The sequence below is a fragment of the Rhea pennata genome, chromosome 5 (assembly GCF_028389875.1).
Source record: "Rhea pennata isolate bPtePen1 chromosome 5, bPtePen1.pri, whole genome shotgun sequence".
In the NCBI taxonomy this organism is placed as follows: domain Eukaryota; kingdom Metazoa; phylum Chordata; class Aves; order Rheiformes; family Rheidae; genus Rhea; species Rhea pennata.
The window spans coordinates 1,334,637-1,356,925 of record NC_084667.1 but is presented as its reverse complement, the minus strand read 5'-3'; the positions used below and the strand labels follow the sequence as shown (position 1 = coordinate 1,356,925).

The following is a 22,289-nucleotide window of genomic DNA, read 5'->3' as shown; positions in this document are numbered from 1 at the left end:
CAATCTGAAGCGCTTACCAGCTGGAAACAGCACTTCTCCTTTATCCCTCTTATCAATACACAGCAATACACTACACATTTAAGGCAGAAAAAAAGTAGTTTCTACTCCTTGTTTTGCTTTTGATTCAGCAGATGTTGCAAACTGATTTGTCTTTAAATGAGGTTTTAATGTAAAACAAGGATGTCTCTGATTAAACCAAGACTCAAGCTTCTTTACTGTTCTGAAGTAAACTCCTCTCCAGCCTAGATTGAGAAACGAAAGGGAACTGGAACCTGTGAAGAGATCTGCTTTCTTAAAATGTCCTGGGCTATTCAGTTATTTAGGAGTGAGTTTCTGTACTCAAGAAAGCAGTCTTGTTCTAGGATTTGGAAATCTCTCACTCAAGAATGAAAAGTGCAGTGAGGTAGAGAAAAGAGCTGGGTGTGTCCTTCATTTGAAATAAAAGAGAATTTCTTTTGATGCTCATTTTGCCTATATAAACGATGAAGCTGGCCAGTCCTCATTCCAACCACTGCCATGAGCCCAAGAGAAGAGCTTAGCATTAATTTTTATTAATAAATACCTCCCCCTTTTCAAAGCACTGACTGTATTTGTACATTAATTAAAAATATCCTATTATGAAAAGTCGTGCTGCACTTGCTGAGAAGTACTTTAGTAAGTGGAAGTGGCTGCAACTTCTTGCCTTTGGTAGTCAAGCACTGACATAAGGCCCAGGTTTGCAATGCAGTTTCTTAACACTGAAGACGCTTCTCCAGGCTACCAGGGCAGGCTCCTCCTGCCACGTCCTCCTGGCTGATCGCTGCTTCTTAGGTCAGTACTTGGGGCAGAACTTTGGGTACTGCACTAGATGAGAATCTTGGCTCCACAGAAGTTACTGCTGTCTAACCAGAAAATCTGGATCATATCAACACTTCTGGTGGTTGCAGTTTACAGTTTTCACTTCTTTGGTAAGGTTCTTTTTTTTTCCAAATAGGTGCCATGCTTGTGCCATTTTCTTCAGTCTAGCCAAATTAGGTTTAGGCTGCAGGGAGAAAAGATGATCATAACTAAGTAAAAGAATGTCAATGTTTCCATGATCTTTGCCCTAATACAGACGTTCCCAGGGTTTTTTTTCACATCTAATTCCAAATCCTATGAGATGTCAAATGGAAGATAGTTTCACAATTTAATAAAGCACAATGATAGCAAGGGGGAAGGGATTATGATTTATTTTTAATTTAAATTTTACTATTTCTCTCATTTTTTCATGATCTTATGCCATCTTAAACTTTAGGGAAATAGGTGTTTGTTTAGTTAGCATTTTCACCACTAACAGAATATCAGAATTCACATGTTTTCCAAGTTTTACAGTTAAAAAATGCAAGGACTTTAAATATATGCATAACTCTAAGTACTAGTAGAACACACTCAAATTAATGTGATCATTCAAATGAAATATGGCAAGACTCTTGTTAAAATGTTTGCAGAACAGAAGTTTCATTTTCTTTATTTTACTTCATCTACAACAGCTATGTCAAAATTCAAATACGAAATAGCCAGTAGTGGCACTTTTTAGTCAGTCTATTTTAGTTCTAACACAGATATATGATACACCTCTGATAACCTTGCGTGCGCTGCCGTCTACCAGTGCTCCACACAGTACCTGCTTTTCCTGCTGGAGATGGTCTATGTCTGCAAGGGGCATCATGGAAGGTCTCCCATGAGCACACTGGAAGGGCAGCTGGCAAGATGACAAAGCTTCAATGAGCTGACAGCTCTCCTCCAGAGTCAAACTGTCATTAAACTTAATAGCGCCTGCAACAAGAGACAAGTTCTTGCATGTTCTGCCAGAGAGAAAAAACCCAGCAAACTCCCCTCCATAACGCAGTAAGAAAACTTAGGGCAGCTCCCAGAGACCACAGAATAGCAGCAAAGGCTGCAGCATGCCAGATGAAGGGCTTAGCTCGATTAACCAGTCATAAAGATCAGCTTTTCATGGCCTAAGTTGCTTCACCTAACCCAAGGCTGATTGATGGCAAAATTATTAGCTTTTTGCTTTTCAGGTCACACTGGAAGAGGCAAATGGGCAATTATTATTATTATTATTATTTAATTTAGGGCTGAAGATGCACCAAATTCACAATAAGAAGGCATTAAAACAAAAAGACAGCTAATATCAGCTCTACAGGCTTTAAAATCAAATGTTAGCCCATCCCTAAGTCTTTTCTCACAAGTGGGCACTTAGGGCATCCAGAGAAAATCCAAACGGAACATTAAGCAGTCTTGTCATAGGTGTTTGCAATTTTTAGCCTTCACAGACACATAAGACTCCGCAGTTTGCATCCTGCCTTTCAGTTATGAAACTTTTTCAGGTACAAAATGTTTTATATACCACCTGCCATTTGTAGAATGCAGTGACAGTCCACGAAATAGATGCTTTGGGGTCATGTTCACCCTTTCAGCATGAGTTTGTAACACAATTGTAATACACTATGTGGCACAGGAAAAGGCTAGAGCTCCTGCAGTCTGCACCTTTAAGACTTTTTTATTTTGAAGTTTTGGAAAACCATAGAATTTTGGAAACCAGTTCCTACAGTAGGCCTTCCAAAACCATTGTGAAGGTCACACAGACACTGAAACCAGTCTTTTGCATGAGCACTTTTGGTACTTAAACAAATTAAAAAATGCTTTTAGGGAAGACTGTCTACAATCTTTTCTGCTTGCTTTCAAGCAGTTCCTGGCACCTCCTGCTCCTTCACAGAATTGTCATTTGAATGGTCTGCAGCTCACATGCAAAAATGCACCTCAGAGGTGTATGCTGTCAGTGCTTCAGGTGTGGGTAGGAATGTAAACTAGGCCCATACAGAAACAAATCAATGGAGTATTGATTGCCTCTCACAGTGCTGTCTGGCAGAGACGACTTCCTCCACAACCCTATGAAACACATTCAGTCTGTAATCCTGGAAGTGCTGCAAGCATGTTCTGAAACTACTGCCCCAGGGAATATGTTGTATTGAGACAGAAAGATTAAAAAAAAAAAAAAAAAAAAGAAAGGAAAAACAAAAAACATACAGTTTCCCTACCATGACATGCTTGGGAAGCTAACACCTTCAGAAACGTCAGAGGCAGCGTCCCTCGTGCTCCTCCTGTGGTCTGCACTAGCTAAAAGTAGCAAGAGAACATGATCTTACTTTCCATTTAATGTGAAAAAGGGAGAACTGTAACACTAAAGGAGCTAAAAATGAGGAAAACTAGTGGATCATCTAGCCCACACCTCTCAACTGTTGAAATCTGATGTTTAACAATGCAGTAACTCCCTCTAGCTCACGTGGTAAGTTTTCCATTATCTCAGGCAACTTTAGAAGCAGACGGCAACTCACCTCAACTTGTTCTTGAATAAATTCCTGGAAAGCAAAAGGCAAAATAATCAGTTGCTGTTTTCCCCTTTCATTCCCTGAGCACATCTATGTATATTTATTGTGTCAGTGCTGGATATTCTGCAGCACAGATAATGCAGTAGCTAGTACACTGCCACCTTCACAAGTGTGAAAGACCTAGGTGCAAGTCCTGCCCTCTCACAAGCATCTTGTTTGACTCTAGACAAATCATTTGGTTCTCTCTGCATCAGTTTGCTACCTGTAAAATGAGTATAGCGGAACTCTTCTACCTCAGAGTGTTCTGGATACCTGTTCTTTGAATAATTGACATTTCTATGAATACCAGTCTGTGTGGATTTCACTTCTAATGATTAACATGCAATGAATTCTTAATCATTAATGGGTGCTACCAATCCTAATAATAATAATAAAAAAAAAAAGATTGCAGAATATATCTGGCAAAACACTCATGAGATCTTGAGGCTTAGGCTTCAGCTAAGAAAGCATGCTTAGGCACGAACTGGATCCCCAGCTAGGTGCCCTTCAAAAACAAACACACACACAAACCAACCCCAGTTTTAGTGCTCTTGGTGGGTCTTATTCTGTCACAGTAGTAAGAAATTGCTTGGGTCACAGCAGGAGAATGCCTTTTGTCTACTTCCTGATTATAGCAGGGTTGGAAAAGAAAATTTAATCAGATGAATAACCTGCCTGTATCTTCTCCTTATATCAGAAGAGATGTATGGCAAGATTGGACCAATTCACAATGGCTGAGCCTAGCAGCTGAATCTGCTGCTCTAGAACCTAATTTTAAGGAAGAGTCCTTAAAGCAGTTTAGGAGAAAACCTTTACAATTTAAACTGCAAGCAATCAGTGAAGGGAACAGCAGCTTTTAGAAAGCTGAACTGCCCATGTAGATTTTTTCACAAAAACAACTTTAAACCTTAATATTTACACATCATCAACATCAATTATTTTATTGTTGGGCCAAGCACTGAGGAAATATAAGCAGTGAATTGCTGAAATATCTGCACTATGTACTATTTGTTCAGTTCCTCCCCTACTCCATGTTTGCAATGGATTACAGGGTTTTTTTTTTTTTAATAGTTAAGAGATTTCAGTTATGGGGTATTTTAGCAGAGATACATTTTGCTACTAATAGAGATGGTATTCATGCTTGCAGAGAGACTCCTTTGTCTCTCTCATAGCACAGATACTGTTAAGATGCACCTTGGACCATTACCAGAACAAAATCCACTATCACAAAATAATTTGCTCTTATCCATATCCACAGCTGACCTGCACAATGCTTTTAGCAACAGGTTGTCTCTTCCGTCGTAATTCATTGGCTTCTCTTTCTATAAAACACAGTGGCACTTTCCCCACTAGAATCAAGGAGCTGTTAGTCTCAGGAAATGATAATTCAAGGCCAAAATCCTCCAAATTTTTGTGGCAACATCTGACAAAACAAAACAAAAAAAGATATAAGACACCAGAGCACCTCCCTCCCCATAGCATACCTCCAAGCTAAATATTTCTGTAGTCTCCATGTATGCTTCTTCCTGCAACAGTTCCCAATCTCCAAATCTATGCCTTGTGAGATTCTAAGTAATGTGGCCTTTTCAGCCTACATTCACCCACATTTTTCACTCCAATCAACTGTGCATATTGCACACACCATAGCTACAAGGTCTAAGATTTCACATATTATGCAGAGAGAAGCTGTATGTTTAAATTTATCTTTTTTCTAAATATACAATAGGTGTTCGATTCCAGTAGAAATTGCTGAAGTATTATGTATGAACACACACACTCCATATATTACAATTGCACAGGATAAAGACTGCTTTAAGTCTAGCCTAAAATTTGTAATTTCAATTGACAAATAATAGCAAAAGATTACGATACGAAAAGTACTGTAAGAAATTTATGCTGATTTAAAGAACTTAAATCCCAATAAAAAAAGCAAAGAGAGCTCAGGAAAGAACAACCTCTAGTCAATCTGACTTCTGAAAAGCTTCTTTACTGTGAGGGTGACAGAGCACTGGACCAGGTTGCCTAGAGAGGTTGTGGAGTCTCCTCCTCTGGAGATACTCAAGGCCCGCCTGGATGCAACCCTGTCTAACATGCTCTGTGTGACCCTGCTTGAGCAGGGGGGTTGGACTATATGATCTCCAGAGGTCCCTGCCAACCTCAACCGTTTTGTGATTCTGTGATTTTATCCTGCAGATGGAAAAATGCAAGAACTGGACCTCCTAGTCAGATGGGAACTTGTCATCAAAATGAAAGAGAAGGAATTACCAGCTATCATCATCAACAATAGCAGATAACAACCATAATAATATTTAGTTTTACTCAGGGACGATTCACTCAAAAAAAGGCAGTGAAAAAAGATTTTAGGAAAGAGATTCTTGGAACAAAAAAAGAAGCTATTTAAAAAAAACTAAACTCCATTACTGAAGATAGTAAAATTATTAGGCTCCACATGGAGGTGACTTGTGTAATCCTAACAAAAGCTAGGAAGACATGTATAGCCTTAAGCAAGACAGGAGAAAAGCAGAAAAAGCCTATTGGTTAAATGACAGACTCCAAGGAGCTATTGAAGTCACTCAGGCCATTTTCCAAGGAAAAAAATAAAAGGGGAAATAAAGTTCAAGAGAGCAAACAGAACAAGGCATAATCTACAGTGGTTAGTAAAGCTCAGCAGCAATTAGCTGGACAAATAGCCCAACATCCAAAACAAACAACAGAATCAAGAGATCTGCAAGTGAATCAGAGGGCCAACCGAACTATTAAATAGTAAGCGCAGTGGAATAGAAAAGTTTCTCAGGGAAGTTAAATTATTTCATTATATCAGACTTCACTACAAAATGATCTTACTCTTCAAGTAAGGGCAACTATATTTTTTAGGTCTTAAACAGTACTTATTAATTAATAACTTTTTAGTACGGATAGTCTCACAAACTGCTTGCCAAGAGAGGAACTAACAATCACAGAATCAGTAAGGTTGGAAGGGACCTCTGGAGATCATCTAGTCCAACCTCCCCGCTCAGCAGGGTCACCTAGAGCATGTTAGACAGGGTTGCATCCAGGCGGGACTTGAAGATCTCCAGAAAAGGAGACTCCACAACCTCTCGGGGCAACCTGGTCCAGGGCTCCGTCACTCTCACAGTGAAAAAATTCCCCCTCACGGTCAGGCGGAACTTCCTGTGCTTCAATTTCTGCCCATTGCCTCTTGTCCTGTCACACGGGACAACTGAAAAGAGTTTGTCCCCGTCCCCTTGACACCCTCCCTTCAGGTACTTGTACACATTGATCAGATCCCCCCTCAGTCTTCTCTTCCCCAGGCTGAAGAGGCCCAGCTCTCGCAGTCGTTCCTCACAGGGCAGGTGCTCCAGCCCTCTGATCATCTTTGTAGCCCTATGCTGGCCTCTCTCCAGTAGCCCCACGTCTCTCTTGTACTGGGGAACCCAGAACTGGATGCAGTACTCGAGATGAGGCCTCACCAGGGCTGAGTAGAGGGGCAGGATCACCTCCCTCCACCTGCTGGCAACACTCTTCCTAATGCAGCCCAGGAGACCATTGGCCTTCTTGGCCACAAGGGCATTGCTGGCTCATGGTCAACTTGTCATCCACCAGCCTCCCAGGTCCTTCTCTGCAGAGCTGCTCTCCAGAAGATCAGCCCCCAGCTTGTACTGGTGCCTAGGGTTATTTCTCCCTAGGTGCAGGACTCTGCACTTGCCCTTGTTGAACCTCATGAGGTTCCTCTCCACCCAGCTCTCCAGCCTGTCCAGGTCTCTCTGAATGGCAGCACAGCCCTCTGGTGTGTCAGCCACTCCTCCCAGCTTGGTAGCAGCAGCCCATCTGGGCCCATGGATTTGTGGATATCTAGCCTGCCCAGATCTCTAATCCTATCCTCCTCAAAATATGTGCTAACAATATAATAACAATATAATATGTGCTAACTAAAAGGCAACACAACAAGCACCAGTAAGCTAGCACCAGCACGTGCCAGTACCGGTAAACTTTTTGAATCAATTACCTTAAGTGGTAATGCAAAATTGTAAGAGGGATCCCATTGTGCTGAATAGTTAACCAGGTTCCATGACAGAAAGTCATGCCTACTTATTTTTTTAATATTTTTGTGAAACAGCTGATAAAGAAAAGTAGCTCTCAGAATTATTTGGGCTTTCAAAAAGCCTTTCATGCAGTCTCATAAAAATAATGTAAATGTAAACAGTTGTCACGGACAGAGAAATAGTATTTGTCATGAATTAAAGATTGGGGAGAAAAAAGGGTATAACGGTAATAGAAAGTCAGTCTTCAACATAACATGAGTCTAGCTCTGTATCTTCAAAATTGTTTACTAATGATGTGAAAAAGAAGGAGAAGAATGAGGCAACCAAAATTTATACAAAACACAGAATTATTTAGGTTAGCTGAGACTAAAACACCATGCTGAACTTACTCAGAAATAACAAAAGCAGAAAAATGAAAGAGGAAATCAGTAGAATGAATAAAAAAAGTATAATTAAAAATGGGCAGAAAATGAAATTTACTGCTCATAAAGGCAGGTCAAGGCATATCAGTAAGAATAAATTGATCTATTTGTACATTTTGGCACATTTTGTTGACTTTACATTAAACAACACAAACTCAAAACAACCTCTGTTTTTTTGTCATGACAGTTCAGTTGGACACTGGCTCAGCAAGCAGCAGCAATCAAAAAAAAAAAAAAGAGGACAAAATATTAGGTGTAGAAATGGTGAGAACATTTCTAAATTTAGGAACAACTGTAAAGCTACTGTATAAATCAATGGGATACTCTCACTTGGTATATAGTATTCATTTTCAGCCATTCAATCTCAAAAATAGATAAAACAAATCAAAGACATTCAAAGATAAGTGCAAAAAATATTTAAAGTTGAACAAGAAGTATTAAAAACACTGGGATGTTAGTAAGAATAAGAGGTGGGAAAAACAAAGGCATCCACATATTGTTAAATGATAAACAGTGATGTTTACATTCTCACATTTTTTTCCTAAGGCTAGTAGCACATTACAGGTGTTCTGCGCTTTCCTTTGGAGTTTCTAGTACTGGTGATAGTTACACAAAAAATTACTGAATGGTTACAGCAATGATACTCTCATGGTTGGAATACATACAAAAAAGGGTTGACAAGCCCCAAATAATAGTAATAAAAAAAAAGTATATACGTATCATAGGTAGTGTTCTTAATGAGGAGTGATTTAAAAGTTGTTGGTATCAGAGAAAAGAGGAGTTGTAAAAAGGAACTAGGAGAACAAGTGAGGTAGTTCTGTGAATGTTAATGGAGAATTTCATCTGAGCATGAAGAACACAGGGAAAAACCACAAATGCATGTGGCAGGAGACAGACAGGATTTTTTGAAAAATAAGTATCTTTGATTAATGCCCAGTAGCTCTTTAGTAAAACACCAAAAAAATTATCTGCCCTAAATTCTTGCAGTACAGGAGGTGAAATTCCTAACAGTAGCTAGTCCACCATTCTGAAACATTTAGGAAACCGTGTTATTCTGTGCGGACACCTAGGATTAAGGAATGCAGTTTTTAAGGTATGCAAACTTTCCATATCCTGTCATTCTCAGACAGTGTCTGTCAAATCAGTGCCTAGATCTACACTATGGGGCAGTGCACTCCTGTGTGCATTTCCAAATTCTGGTCCCAAGACAGTAGGATCTCTTGGAGACTGTTGTGCCACTGTTCCGGCCCATGCACCCAGATTTTCTTCCCAGGGAAACTGGAGAATAATGCAGTAACATGGAGCTGGTATGCCACTGGGTTTTGTCTTGACATATTGTAATGACATGCCTAAAAAGCAATCTATTTTACACAGTGTACATAAAACCAATGGGTCTCTGCTCAGGAAAAAATAAACAGCTGTGGTAACCTCGCAATATAGAGATTTTCCTGGTCAACAGAACCTTTCCCAAGAGATTGGAGCTACTCGCCATTACTAACCGTAAGAATCTTCTTTGTTCCTCTGTTACTTCAATCTCCAAAGGGGGCGAGATGGAGGAGGACAATAATTTCTTCTTGCCACATGCTGCAGCCTCCTTCTCATAGGAATCTGTGAATGAAACAGTTACGAGTATCCCTCAGAACATTTATGCAGGCATTCACCTTAATGACCCTATGGTTTGACACACAATGCCCTGTTTGGGTTGAAAAGTGACCACAGAATTCTTTCTCCTGGAACTTGTGGAGGACTGGGAATGTCACAGACCAGACATCCAGTCTCTGGGGAGGGCCTGGTTAATGCCACTTTGTTTTTTCCCACCAGTTCCAAAAAAGAGTCACCCTAAATAGCAGAAGACAACTGATATTTTTAGGTTAACTCACAGAGAGCCATTTTTCCACAGAATCATTTGATATGAATGGTATTGTAACACTATTCATTAAGCATTTCTCCCTTCAGTCTTTAACTATTTTCAGCACCTGGCCAAAAGGAGCAGAGTTCCTGGAATCCTTTTTGCAGGGATTGTGTGGTATTTGTTGATGAAAGAGAAGATCAATGATTTTTTAAGCACTTGATGGATGGCTATTGTGCTTCCTAACACTGAAACCAATGGCTAATGAGCTTACAGGAGAGACCATTATCCCTCTGCAAACAGTTTCAGAATGCGGAAATTTTAGGCTTTAAGCATGACATTCAGCTAAAAAGGAACCAAATAAACTATGCTCTCTATTCTGCATCCCACGTCTTACCCTTCATAGCATAACCACATAATCTTTTTGATACTGCTCTATTTCCTCTCCATTCTTTTTCCTATCAGTCTTCCTGCTCTCTCATTATGTCAGGACTATTTTAGTTTGATAATTCTGTCAGTGGAGAGCACATCTTCTGTTTTTGGAAACACTGTCGCAGTTTTCAGCTGCCAATGCTCTAACTGCTTCAAATACTGAATGCCTGCACTCTCCTAGAGATCAGAATAAAGATGACAAGCGAAGATCCTGCTTGTTCCATTCATCTCGATTTTATCTTTATTTTAAGTTAGTTAGCAAGCTATCCTTTTAAGATAGCTCTTGTTTGCACTTTGCTGAGCACTGATTATCTTTCCTAAGACCAGCAGAATCCTCACCTGCAATAAGTTGCTCCAGGCGGATCCGTTCATGAGCTGCATGTTGATCCACCAAAACCAAGAGGTTTCCACCTAAAAATGTATCAGAAAACGTTAGAGGTAGGCAGCTTTGTACCAGACTTGGAAGAATGACCCTTCCCCATAGGCCACATTTAGAAGATAATTTCTGTAAAACTGGCTGATAGTTAAGTGAGGAGGAGGCTGTGTTAGCACAACATAAAGTCACTACAGAATTAAAATTCAGCAATCAAAATGGGGCATTTAAATTAAGGGTAATCAGAGTAAGTATGAAAATTTTGTCTAATGACATCTCTATCTAACTCAAGAATAAGAACTGAAGTAATCAGCAAACTGTTCTGCTTAATATAGACTTTAATATAGACTTTAAAACATTATGAAACTACCGATTTTGATTGCCTTTTTTATACAGCTCCAGCAAACTTCAGTAATGAAAGTATCCAGGCACTGCGAACACTGAGAACCATCTGAAAGATGTTAGTAATTTGAGTATAATCTATTTTTATAATATTAATCTGAAGGCAGTAGGAACATTCAATAATGTCCAAAACAAAGAGAAAGATGATCCAGAAAAATTCAAATGAAGACTAACATTTTCCTCTACGCACAATATTAGCCTAAGGCTTGAAGATAATACAAATAGGACACTGTTCCCTCGGCAGTGAAGCTGCACTTTAGAGCTACCTCAACTTAATAACTACTCTTACCTGCCTTTTTATCCACTTCATTCCTAGTGTTGATTAAACAAGCGATAAATTTATTGTCTACTTGCTGAAGAACCTGTAAGATATTCAGAACAATCACGACCCAGCTGTAAAACAGTTTTAAAATCAAGGTAAAGATTAGAAGACAATCAAAATGGATGAATTACAGAGAAGAGCTATTAGGATGAATAGGGGTGTAGAAGTCACATCTTATCAGAGACAATTAAAGAATTTTGTCCAGCAAAATTAAGACTAAGAGGATATATAATGATTCTTTATAAATACAGTGGGGGTAAATATGGAATAGTTATTTAAGCTAAAGAGTATACTGGATGAAGATCAAATGACAATAAACTAATCATAATCTGGAACTAAGAGAACCTTTCAAAATGTCCAAGAAAATTATTGTGGATCAATTTTTAAAACAGAATTATAAGGGCAGGAACCTTAGTTGTTCTAAGATGGAGTTGGAAATTTACAGAATGGATTAAATGGAGCTGTAGGAGGCTCCTTGAGTTAGTAATTAAAGCTGTGAGCAATGACTCTGAGTATTTGATTTGCTGTTATATCAAAAGAGAATGTAAAGAACCTTTAATTTGCCTTCTGTTTATATAGCATTTAACTAAGCCCATGTTTCAGGGCTTCTGCTGATTACCCACAGGAGCCAAGAAGCAAATTTTTCCTCTTTTTTGATATAAAACTTGCCTCTGATGGTTGGTTCCACTTTCCCCAGAAGCTTCAGAAAACAACCAGAGCTATAGACAGAACACTAGACAATGATGTACATGCTTTGAGTATCTAATTGTTATATTTAAATGAACAAATGTGATGCAGGGAGGAATTTCTCTCCAAGTCAGATGGACAGAGCTCATTGAATACTCTGTCTTAGAACATGTGTGTGCTCCACCTCCTAGGTAAAAATGAATAGATGATTGTATTTCCTTGAAGGGATGCAAGACATTAATGATCTTTTTTATTCTCTTCCTGTAGCATGATGCAACATTTTGTGCTTTTTCTACAGAGATTCTTATAATTGCTATAAGGTACTGAAGGTGTTACTAGCTTCTTTAGGAAAATGGGAGGTAGTCATTTTTTACAGCTTTATCTTCCTAAGTACTTCAAAGGAAAGCACTGTTCAGGTAGTTAGTCACAGAACCACTAAGTACGTTGTGAAGAGTAGTTCTTGTCATGAGAAATGCACAGGAAAATGGTACCCTCTTTTTTTCCAGCTTTCCTCTCCTGTTTTTTTTGACACATATCTGTGTCCTCTAATAACTTACTTACTCCTCTTATTCTTGCACACAGACATATAAGAAAGAATCATTTGTATCCTTTTCTGTCTTGGAGATCAACAAGATACTTTACCATGTGTCACTCAGCCACACATCTGCAGTATCTCAGGAACTTGATCACATGAGAACAATGCTAACTTATCATGAGAATAATGCTAACTTATCCTATAAGCCTTTAGTAGATAAGAAGTTTGAGAGGGAAAGAATCCATTTTGATATTTCTTTCCAGACAGAACATCAGAGGATAGACACTGAAAGCATACATTTACATTAGTTTTTTTAGTTTATAATCAAAATATTTGATAAAGAAGCACTAAAACAAAGTCAAGCTTCATGCTGTAGCACCATTTTTAAGAATCACTTTTCAGAGCAGATATAGGTCTTACAAGGAAGTTTCAAGTCTTTCTATGAAACCTGGAATTTGCTGTTGAAACTGCTTTGCTGGAGAATTAACCATCATAGGTCAATAAAGACAGAACACATAAGACACAGACTTTGGGGGCATATCAACTAAGCAAATACCTACAATAAATGCAAAAAAATGCTCATTGAATTATTATTTAGTTAAGGCCCAACAGCGTTTCAAAGCAGCAGCAACAAGGCTGCCTCTTGATTTGATTTAACCATACAGTCAAGGAATTTTAGAGCCACTTGGCAGATATTTGTTTACCCACAAAAACATATAAGGATCTGGCTTGATATATATGCCTAGTGTCTTGTACCAACCAAGAATTCTATCTGAGCCTGTGAAAATTACGGTTATGAACACTCTTCCTGGATACCTCCTTCCTACAAAGCAGAAACATCAGCAAATCCCATCTGCTGAGTGGGAATTTGGGGGTGAAAGCTCTTATGGTACCTGCATTGAATGAATCATGTCTTTGGTGAAACGATACGGATACAAGATATTATGAATTTTCACAGCCAGATTCTCAGCCTGACTGCTAGTCACATCAACAGCAATCTGTAAAAACAGAATTACATGGATAACTTACAGAATTAAGCATTCAGTGGAGGATATGGACAAAAAATAGTTTCAAGCAAAATAATTCTGTAAATAGTTCTCCTTGTATTTTGATAAACTGAGCTATCTAAGAAGAACAGCACTAGGCAAAGACACCATCTGGCAATCTCTCTACTTTCACCCTTGCATACTTTCCAATCTGGGTATTATATGCTAACTTCAATCCACTCAGCTTATTTCAATAACTTATCAGAAAATCTGAAGTTAATTATCAGGCTACCCAGGCTTTCAATGGATTGTGCTATAAAAGAAGTATTACCTGAAATGACTCAGAGTACCTATTTCTTTAACAGCTGAACAGAACTGTTCCTTTTCAGAAACTCACCAGCAGGTGGTTTGCTACTCCATCTCTATTGTTTGCAGGTGGAAATGGTTACATACATATGTTTACACACACACAACATGATGACTAAAGATAATGCTACCTCCTGACAACAAAGGAAGTGTTTCTAAAAAGCTCCAACATTGTTCCCCTCTCACACGCTATAATCTTGCCAGGCTATAAAAACAACCACAGTAAAATACAGTTTTAAGACCCATTGCGTCCCACACAAGAAAGATGGAGTGTTTTTCTCTTTCCACAAAGAGAACAGACATTACTTTACAATTTTGCCATCAATAACACTTTATTTTAGGATGACTATTTCTGCACAAGGAAAGACAGCTTACAATAATGTTTTGCTTTTCAAACAACATAAGATTAGCCAGATACTTTTTTTTTCTGAATTTGAATGAATCCACAAAAATGACTTGCTTATAAGCAGTCTATAAAAAGATGCATCTGCCAAGTCTAGAGTCTGATATTTAGCTGAATAAATTATATGCAATAGTTACAATATTTGCAGTTTTGGTCCCCATGCCAGAAAATAACAGAAGGATAAAATGACTCCTATTTTAGCACTAGAAGCAAGATGATACTCACCTCTGGGCAGCGAACAAAAACAGGATTATTCCATTCTGAAAGCAGTGACTGGAGAGACTCCCCTTCAGCATCTAGGAAAGAACATTTAGATAATACAGGGACTAGCACCATCCACAATGTGTTTCAATAGAAGGTAAAGGATGTTTTCTTCTCAATACTTTGGATACCTCTACCTCACATTGATATTATTCTATTTTGTTTTCCCTTCGAAAAAGTGAGAATGAAAGATAAATAGTGGAGCATGAGACTAGGCTTCTCTGTTGACTATTTTAACTAGAACTCTGGGCAGCTTTCTGACTCCTAAGTGTGCTGCACCACAATTCAATAGGCCCTGGAAAAGAAGAGGGGGGAGGGGAATAAAATATAAAAAAGAAGGGACTTGTTTAGCTACCCACTCCCTCTGGACAAAGCCACATACCAAAAAGGTGATTTCATCCTTTCCAACACACACACACACAAAAAAAGTTAGGATTGAAGCTATTTTTTCCATTCCAAGGTTGGAATGAGTACAAAGAAGGGAGTAGGTAATTATTCTTTAAACTACTGACATAATTCAACAAAGAACTGGGTATTTCATCCTGTAAATAAGTACCCCCTAACCTGCCTTCAACCCTAAAAGATTTTTCTTTCCAGTTCTAGGTCTGAGATGACTCACACAGTCCCATTGTTAATAGACCTTGAGTAATTCTGGGTTCCTGTTGGGACATCTGGGAGAATTCTTTGATTTGTTCTTACCACAGTACACTGTGTCCTGGAAAGCTGGCCCTACCTCTAAGATCCTGGCTTGCTACAGTCCTCTCTTTCCGAGGTCTAGGAAGGAAGGGTAGCACAATCTCACTTCTAAAGGGATGGCACCTGCACTGAATGCCTGAACACAATACAAATTTACTGCTGCAGATTTAATAGCATGCAAAATTACAAAAAGCTATACAATTATTATTACATTCTGATAAATGAGTGTGTGCTTAGCCCTGTACAAATTAGAAAATCTCGCAGAATTTGCAATCTAACACTGAGAAGTAACAGTACATATGTAAAATGTTGAGAATAATCAGAGAGACTTGCACCAGGAAATGCTTTTAAAAATATATTAATACATCCATCTAGCAACATTTCTAAGGTGACTGGAATAACCCTAGTGGCTTGATCAAAGCAGGTATTTTAAGGAGGACTTAAATGAGGTCTAAGAAACCAAATATAAAGAGAGGCACCTTTATAAATATAGCCACACTCCAGGCATATGTAACAACGATTAAACACAGGCAAGGTATGCTTACGTTGTGTACTTTATATGAAGTGCTGCATAGTAATTTATAAAGAGACTGACAAACACCAGGCCAAGCTTTTAAAGGTATTTTAGTGTCTTGAGTTACAACTAGGCATTCAATGGAGTTTTCAAAATAAACTTCATGTCTAATTCCCATTTATTTATTTGGATGCACCTATTTAAAGTTGGCTCTCAGTGAATAAACGTTTTAAGTTAAGACCATAATGGGTCTGACAAGTAAGTCAGACCTGTTGAATACCTGAAAGCAAAAACCCCACAGATCACAAAGACATGGAGAAAAATAGTATTAATGATGTCATGCATGAATTTCCTCCCTCTCAGTCAGTAGTGAGTAGGTACAATGATCAGCAAGGCAACTTTATCCAAATGCTCAATATTTCTACAAACAAAATACTCGTCGCTGGATATATCTGTTTGCTAAAGACTCCATAAAATTCTAGATGTTGTCCAGGACAAATAAAAATTTGAGTCATTATATCCTGTTTTCTTAATTTCTTCCGAAAGCAAGTATAAGATTATCAGGCATTTCTTTTTCTAAATTCTGTTTACATTTGCTATTCAGGAATTCTCCCTTTACCTACAAAGAAGATTGTATTGCAGAGGCAGATGAAGGGGTTCTTGCTAGTCAGTCAGTTATGCTCATACAGACACTAGGAATCCTTCCAGACAGGAGATGAAGAGTATGGTTGAGGAGGCTGGTACAATGCCTCTCACATAGAGAGAAAAAAGAAAGAGACGAAGGAAATAAAAGCAAGGACAATACACTAACAGGTGTTCTTGCATATCTGAAGAGAAGCAATATTCAGAACAAGGCATAGGCTAATGCAGAACTGTTTGTTTGTTTGATTCTGTTTCATCTTCGGCAAATGTAAAGGCCACATTGTGCCTGACAAATTCACACTCCAGGCTACTGAATGACCCTCCACTCGTATGAAACAGATGAACAAACACTGCCTAATATTGTTTGAAGAGAGCAACAGAGGTCCAGAAGCTCTAGTGTGGTTTTCTTTCTCACCAACTGCAGTTAAGACTACTGGATGCTGATTCAGTTGAGCTAGGTACTGAGCAACCTGCACAGGTACTAAGCAAAGAATACCTTCAGGACAGCTGACACTGCTGTGACTTCTGCAAGACTGCCCTTAAAAACAGGCTGCTACTTTAACCGTCAGAATTATCTCCAGAATTTGTGCAAGCGTTGCTCCCAAAGGAAAGATAAGGCATGCAGTAAAGTTTGTCGGGAATTAAAACACTCCTGCCTTCCCTATTTTCAGGAATGCCAGAACTGTCAGTCTATCACCACCCATGTCAATATTTAATACAGTAATCAGGAACTTGTAAAATACAAAACTCCAAGGCACTGAGACCACATGAGATATCACAGTTAGCCTAACAACATGTTCCAACCCAACCAGAAATGATTTAATGATATTACAAACCTGCATTGTTATCAAGATTATTAAGAAAAGTGGCTTAGATTTCCAACACAGTGCTAAACATTTCACCCTTCCTTTGGTACTTCAGACTTCTATTCTTTGTGAAATAATAATGATTTAATAAAGTTCCTTTCTACTAAGAAATTAAGGGTGTGCATTCAGGAAAAGTGGCAGAGCCAAGGAAAACCAGCTGTGTGCTGATAAGCTCGGTATGAAAAACTTCTACGAGATCCTATGGCCAGTCTATAGACCCCAGCTGTTGACTTCAATCCAGGATAGATCAATGACAGTTCTACTCGAAGGACTGGTAAAATGCAAATCCTTTCGAGAATCCTTCAAGAATCTCCCAATTAGCAGCCCAGCACAGGAAACTAACTCATCATCCAACCATCACAAAACCCAGCCATGGACTCTCTTACTAAACAGCCTTCACTACTGCAGACTATTAAGACTACTCTCTTCCCTAGTAAAACAACAAGATGGCCCAATGTGATTTGTGCCAAGCTGTGGCAAACTGAAGGATTCTACCTAAATTACACTTTGACAGAACTTTTATATCTACTGCCATGGAAAGATATTATTCCACAAGTTCACCAAAGAATCCATCATCAACCTACATGAACACAATTCCAGTATTTTATACATGTAATGAAAAAGATTAATTTCCCTGCTTCTTGTTTAAGGGAGACTCTTTGCTCAGGACATACACTATTCATAAAGTTAAGACTTTCTTGCCCAATAGCCAGTGAGAATTTACAGCAGGTAGAGATAGTATTAATATGATTCTTCTGACAAGTAACATTTTTTTTTATGAAGGCTGAAAAAAGACCAAGATCTTTACTATGAGGCTAACAGTAATAACATATACTTACTAACATGACCATTTAGGACAAAATATATATAAAAAATTGGTACCCTTACTTTGATGTCTCTCTTTATATATGACTACAATTATATAATTATGATCATAGTAAATGTCATGATGCTCAGAAAAAAACAGGCAGTAGTCTGTTAATTATATGGTGATATGGTGTTGACATTTCTTATCAATATTTAGAACTATCTTTTAGTATCTTAATGTTTTACTGTTTCTATATTGACTCTTAACACTTTTCTGTTTTCCATGCAGCTACCACATTTAAGGCAGTGGGTATTTCCACGTGAACAGTCAAGCACTGCCAGCAAAATCTTTTATTCATCTAGCAAAATGCAAACTGTTTTCCTCAACCCTTTTTAACAACGACAAAAAACATCCTCTTACCATTCTCTGAGACAACATTCACAGCCATTGTTGTTATATCTTTAGTGCAGGCAGCTTGAAATTCTTCAGGAGGAGGAGCATTGTAAGTGCTCAGTCCTGTTGTTTTATTGATGTATATCGTCTTACCTGACAAAACATCAAAATCTTGCAGCCAGTCAGAAAAACACGAATCATTCCTGGGATCACCTGTACTTGTGCTATCTGGAGAGAATTCCAAGCAGCTCAGGAAGGTCATATGGGGAACCTTAGCAGCTTCCAAAGTCTGTTTTGAGGAATCACCTAACATTTTCTCTGTACAGATGACATTAGAACCATCTTTTTTACCAGGTAACGATAAAACTCTGCTTGAGGAGATGGTGTACTCCCCTTCCGTGCTGCTGAGCGGTGACTGGCTCAAAGTATTTTCCACGGACTCTGCTTCTGTACTGTCCATTTCCTGGGGAGAATCTCCCTCAGAAAGGTTGAAATAATTTCTCGTCATTTTTTGCATGGTAGTTTTATACATTTGACAACCATTATACAAAAAATCATTATTTGAAGATTCAGGACTAAATGAGTTGTTATCTCTTCTACTTGAATCTGTTTGGAATTGTTCACCAGGCTGTTCTACTTCTCTGTGGTCACTTTTCATTCTGGACAGTTTAGACGCTAATGATCCCAGAGATCTTGCACTGCTCACATTTTTTTTAGAAACCTGAGAGTAATCAGTCAATGTGAAAGGACTCTTACTTTGACAAAGCGCTTGTCTCTCCAGTAATGTTTCTTCACTGCTGAACATTGTCTCTTCCAAAGAACCAAGAACTTGGCTACTACTATTAGAATCTGTAGATTCCAAAGCTGGAGTTTCACAAATGTTCAGGTTACCATGACTGTCATTCTGATTCTTTGAAGAGTCAAAACTAGTTTGTGAATTAAAAAATGTGAGACCACATTCACGCTCCTCTGTCAGTGGTGTTGGTAGTGTATTCCTGACTCTCCCATAGTATCTCCTGAATTTTTCTAACGAACCGAGCTGCATAGACAAACTCAGCTTCTTACAGGCCTGAGATCTTGGTTCAGCTATTTCTTTTCCACTGCTTTTCATAATTTTACTCTGAGGAATACCAGAAGATGTTGCCAATGTCAATTCCCTGATGTTTGACGTCATGCAACGCCTTTTGCCAGCTGCAGTAGGCATGGCTATCCTCTCACTCACCTGATCTGGCGAAGTTTCATTTTCCAATGGCTTATTTCCATCAGCCATCAACGCTTCTCTGTTGTAAGGAAGAGTGTATTCTTTATTTATATTACTGGAAATATCCTTAACATTTAAAGAACGAATTGGAAAATTTACTTTGTCTCCAAAAATATCCTTGGCACTGACAGGACCAGGTCTAGAGCGTGCATTTAACACTAGATTTGTTTCTGTTTGTTCACATTCGTGTGGTGGCTCATTTTGCATAACGTGTGTTATAAGGCCTGTAGAACACAATTTCACTGGTATTGAACTAACAGCCTCTCTGCCAGCACCATTTGTCATTTCAGTTGCTTCCCTATTTCCTGTCCTTGCATTACACATTCCAATCACTGAACTTCCAGTGACAATTTCGGGTCCTACTGTTGTTTCAGTAGGGTCTTCTAGTCTCTCAGATGGCCACTGAGTAAAATCATTATTTAAGATATGGATGGTATTACTTTTCTGCGCTACTTTGTCTTGCTGGCTTCCCACATCTTTTACATAATTCTCTGCACAATGCTGCAGGTCATTACAATGGCCTGTTTCTATTTTTTCTGATCTGACCCCTTCACCAAGAGTGGAATGGAGATTTCCTGAAGATCTGAAATCAGTATCAAACACCTTTGGGGAAATGTTAGCAACTTTTGGCACCTGTTCTGAGATACCTGATGTACTGAAGTCAGAAGGTGTGCTATCTTTGTTGGACAGCAACATCTCTGCTTCATTGTTCCTACATGCGTCAGTTGGTTCAGCCATCATTTGATCTGGAGATACTTCAGCTTCCTCTAAATTTCCATTTGACTCAAAAGGACTGGAAGCCTTTTCTCCAGTCACTGATTTCCTTTTGACATCTTTGGACTGCAAGTTACACATTTCATAGGAATCCACAATTTTATCACAGGCTTTCTTAAAACTATCTTGGATGCTCTTCTCCTCAGAGATTGAAGGTTTCAGAATTGGGACACTATACAGACAAAAGTCGTTATCTTCATTAAATTCTCTGATGTCTTCACTACACGGTTCAATAAATAAATGTTCTCGTTTTAAAAATATTTTTACTCCTTCCTCAATGCAAGTGAGAAGAACATCCCAGTTATGGAACTCAATTAGAGTTTTTGCAGGGTCCAGACACACATCGTACTCACTGTACTGACAAGTTACATTGAGAACAAAGATTCCATGCAACTCTGGGCCACAGCGATGGTAACCAGGACTCGAACTAGTCTGTCTGCTGGCAGGGACACTTTTTGCCTTGCAAATAACACTTTCTTTTCTTAATAAAAAATCAATTAGCTTATGTAGTCTTGTCTTTAAAACCAGTCTTCTATTCACATATAAGAACTGCATATTCTTATTGTAATGTCCTTCAGAACTGATATAACCACTTAGCTCAAATCCTCCAGACTTATGACTTATTTCTCGTAACTTCTGTGATCTGCCCAGCCCATAAATTTGACAAAAACGAGAATATACATCTCGTGTCTTAGGGAGCTGAAGCACCATAGAACAAGACGCATCATTCCTTAAAGAGAGTGAAACAGAGGGCTGCATCAGTGAAATAGCCTCTACTTTCTGTCTTACTCTCTCAAACTCCAAGACAGGATCCATGTACTTCTTTCTCACTGGTAACTGATGGAACAGATTACACACAGTCACTGTAGTTCCAACACTTGGTCTGCTCACTTCAGCTTCACAGACTTCCAATGCTTGCCCGTTATGAAACAGTTTCAGAAAAGTTTTTGCCGTCCTGTTGGTCTTAGATGAAACTTCCACTATGCTGGCCATGTTTGCTATGCTTGCCACAGCCTCCCCTCTAAAGCCATAGAATTTCAAGTTCTCTAAGTCTTCCAGTGAGCTGCATTTACTAGTGAAGTACCGCTTTCCCATTTTATTTAAGTCTTCTCGCCCCATCCCAGAACCATTGTCCACCACCTGGATCTTAAAAGCTTCCAGATCCACCCTGATAGCTACACATGTTGCTTTGGCATCAATGCTGTTGAGGACAAGCTCCTCAACACACTGCCCCAGGGAGCTGACTGTCACTCCAGAACGCAGCTTGGCTCGCACATCTTCTACCAGACATTTGATCATGTCAAAATCGGGTGGTGACAAACTCAAGGAACTGCAGCAGGCTCACTCATCCATATTTGTTAAAACAATTATCTGGGTGAAAAAAGAAAGAAAAAAAATTATAGGCACAAAAAATCTCTTATTTATTGTACTCATCCTCAAAAACGTGCTTTTGTTTGTTCTCATGATATTCAAAGGCTTTTTCTGTGATTACTTTCCTGCTCTGGGACTGAGTACACATCAGTCAGACGCCTTCTGGGTAAAAGGCCAAAATCAGAATCTTTGCTCTTTAGTAGCTACATACTCATTTCCCAAATTTAACATCCCTATAAGAAAATCCAACCACAATGAGGCTAACCTCAACCGACACGCAAGCAAGAGGCTTCTGTTTCCATTCGTGTCAAAAATAAGCTGGATCACCAAGGGCAAGGCTCGAGAGCCGCCTTCCTCTCATTTTTACCTCAGATCTGCTTCCACGCGCTCACGATGCCTCCTCCTGGCCAGGGAGCATCTGCCGCAGGCGCTTCCCCCCGCCCCCGCCCGGGACTCGGGAGCCCAGAAGCGACGGGCGCTGGCGGGCAGCG

At 39.0% G+C, this 22,289-nt stretch overlaps 1 protein-coding gene across 5 annotated transcripts; it reads right to left on the bottom strand.

The window, feature by feature from the left end:
* Positions 1-529: 529 nt before the first annotated feature.
* Positions 530-22,266, bottom strand: MLH3 (mutL homolog 3). Of its 5 annotated transcripts, XM_062575947.1 has the most exons (12): positions 22,166-22,266; positions 18,420-21,798; positions 14,438-14,508; positions 13,351-13,455; positions 11,203-11,275; positions 10,478-10,549; positions 9,357-9,465; positions 4,656-4,815; positions 3,360-3,383; positions 3,063-3,141; positions 1,643-1,794; positions 530-1,021 (listed from the first exon to the last, which is right to left on the bottom strand). In XM_062575947.1, the coding sequence occupies exons 2-12, from the start codon at positions 21,724-21,726 to the stop codon at positions 905-907; spliced, it is 4,269 nt and encodes a 1,422-aa protein (XP_062431931.1). In that variant the 5' UTR covers positions 21,727-21,798; positions 22,166-22,266; the 3' UTR covers positions 530-904. The 5 variants fall into 5 exon arrangements, 4 of the variants coding, with proteins under 4 accessions (XP_062431931.1, XP_062431932.1, XP_062431933.1 ...); XM_062575948.1 differs by lacking the exon at positions 13,351-13,455; XM_062575949.1 differs by lacking the exons at positions 530-1,021; positions 3,063-3,141 and having other exon boundaries at positions 1,686-1,794.
* Positions 22,267-22,289: the final 23 nt, after the last annotated feature.

What these genes read in the sequence shown, in the direction of transcription:
- MLH3 (XM_062575947.1), bottom strand. Translation starts at nt 21,726, where the DNA reads ATGATCAAATGTCTGGTAGAAGATGTGCGAGCCAAGCTGCGTTCTGGA. An exon ending in TTTTTGTTCGCTGCCCAGAG is followed by an intron (nt 13,456 to 14,437) that starts GTGAGTATCATC and finishes CTGTTTTTACAG; the next exon opens with ATTGCTGTTGATGTGACTAG. An exon ending in CCTGGAGCAACTTATTGCAG is followed by an intron (nt 9,466 to 10,477) that starts GTGAGGATTCTG and finishes TTTCATTCACAG; the next exon opens with ATTCCTATGAGAAGGAGGCT.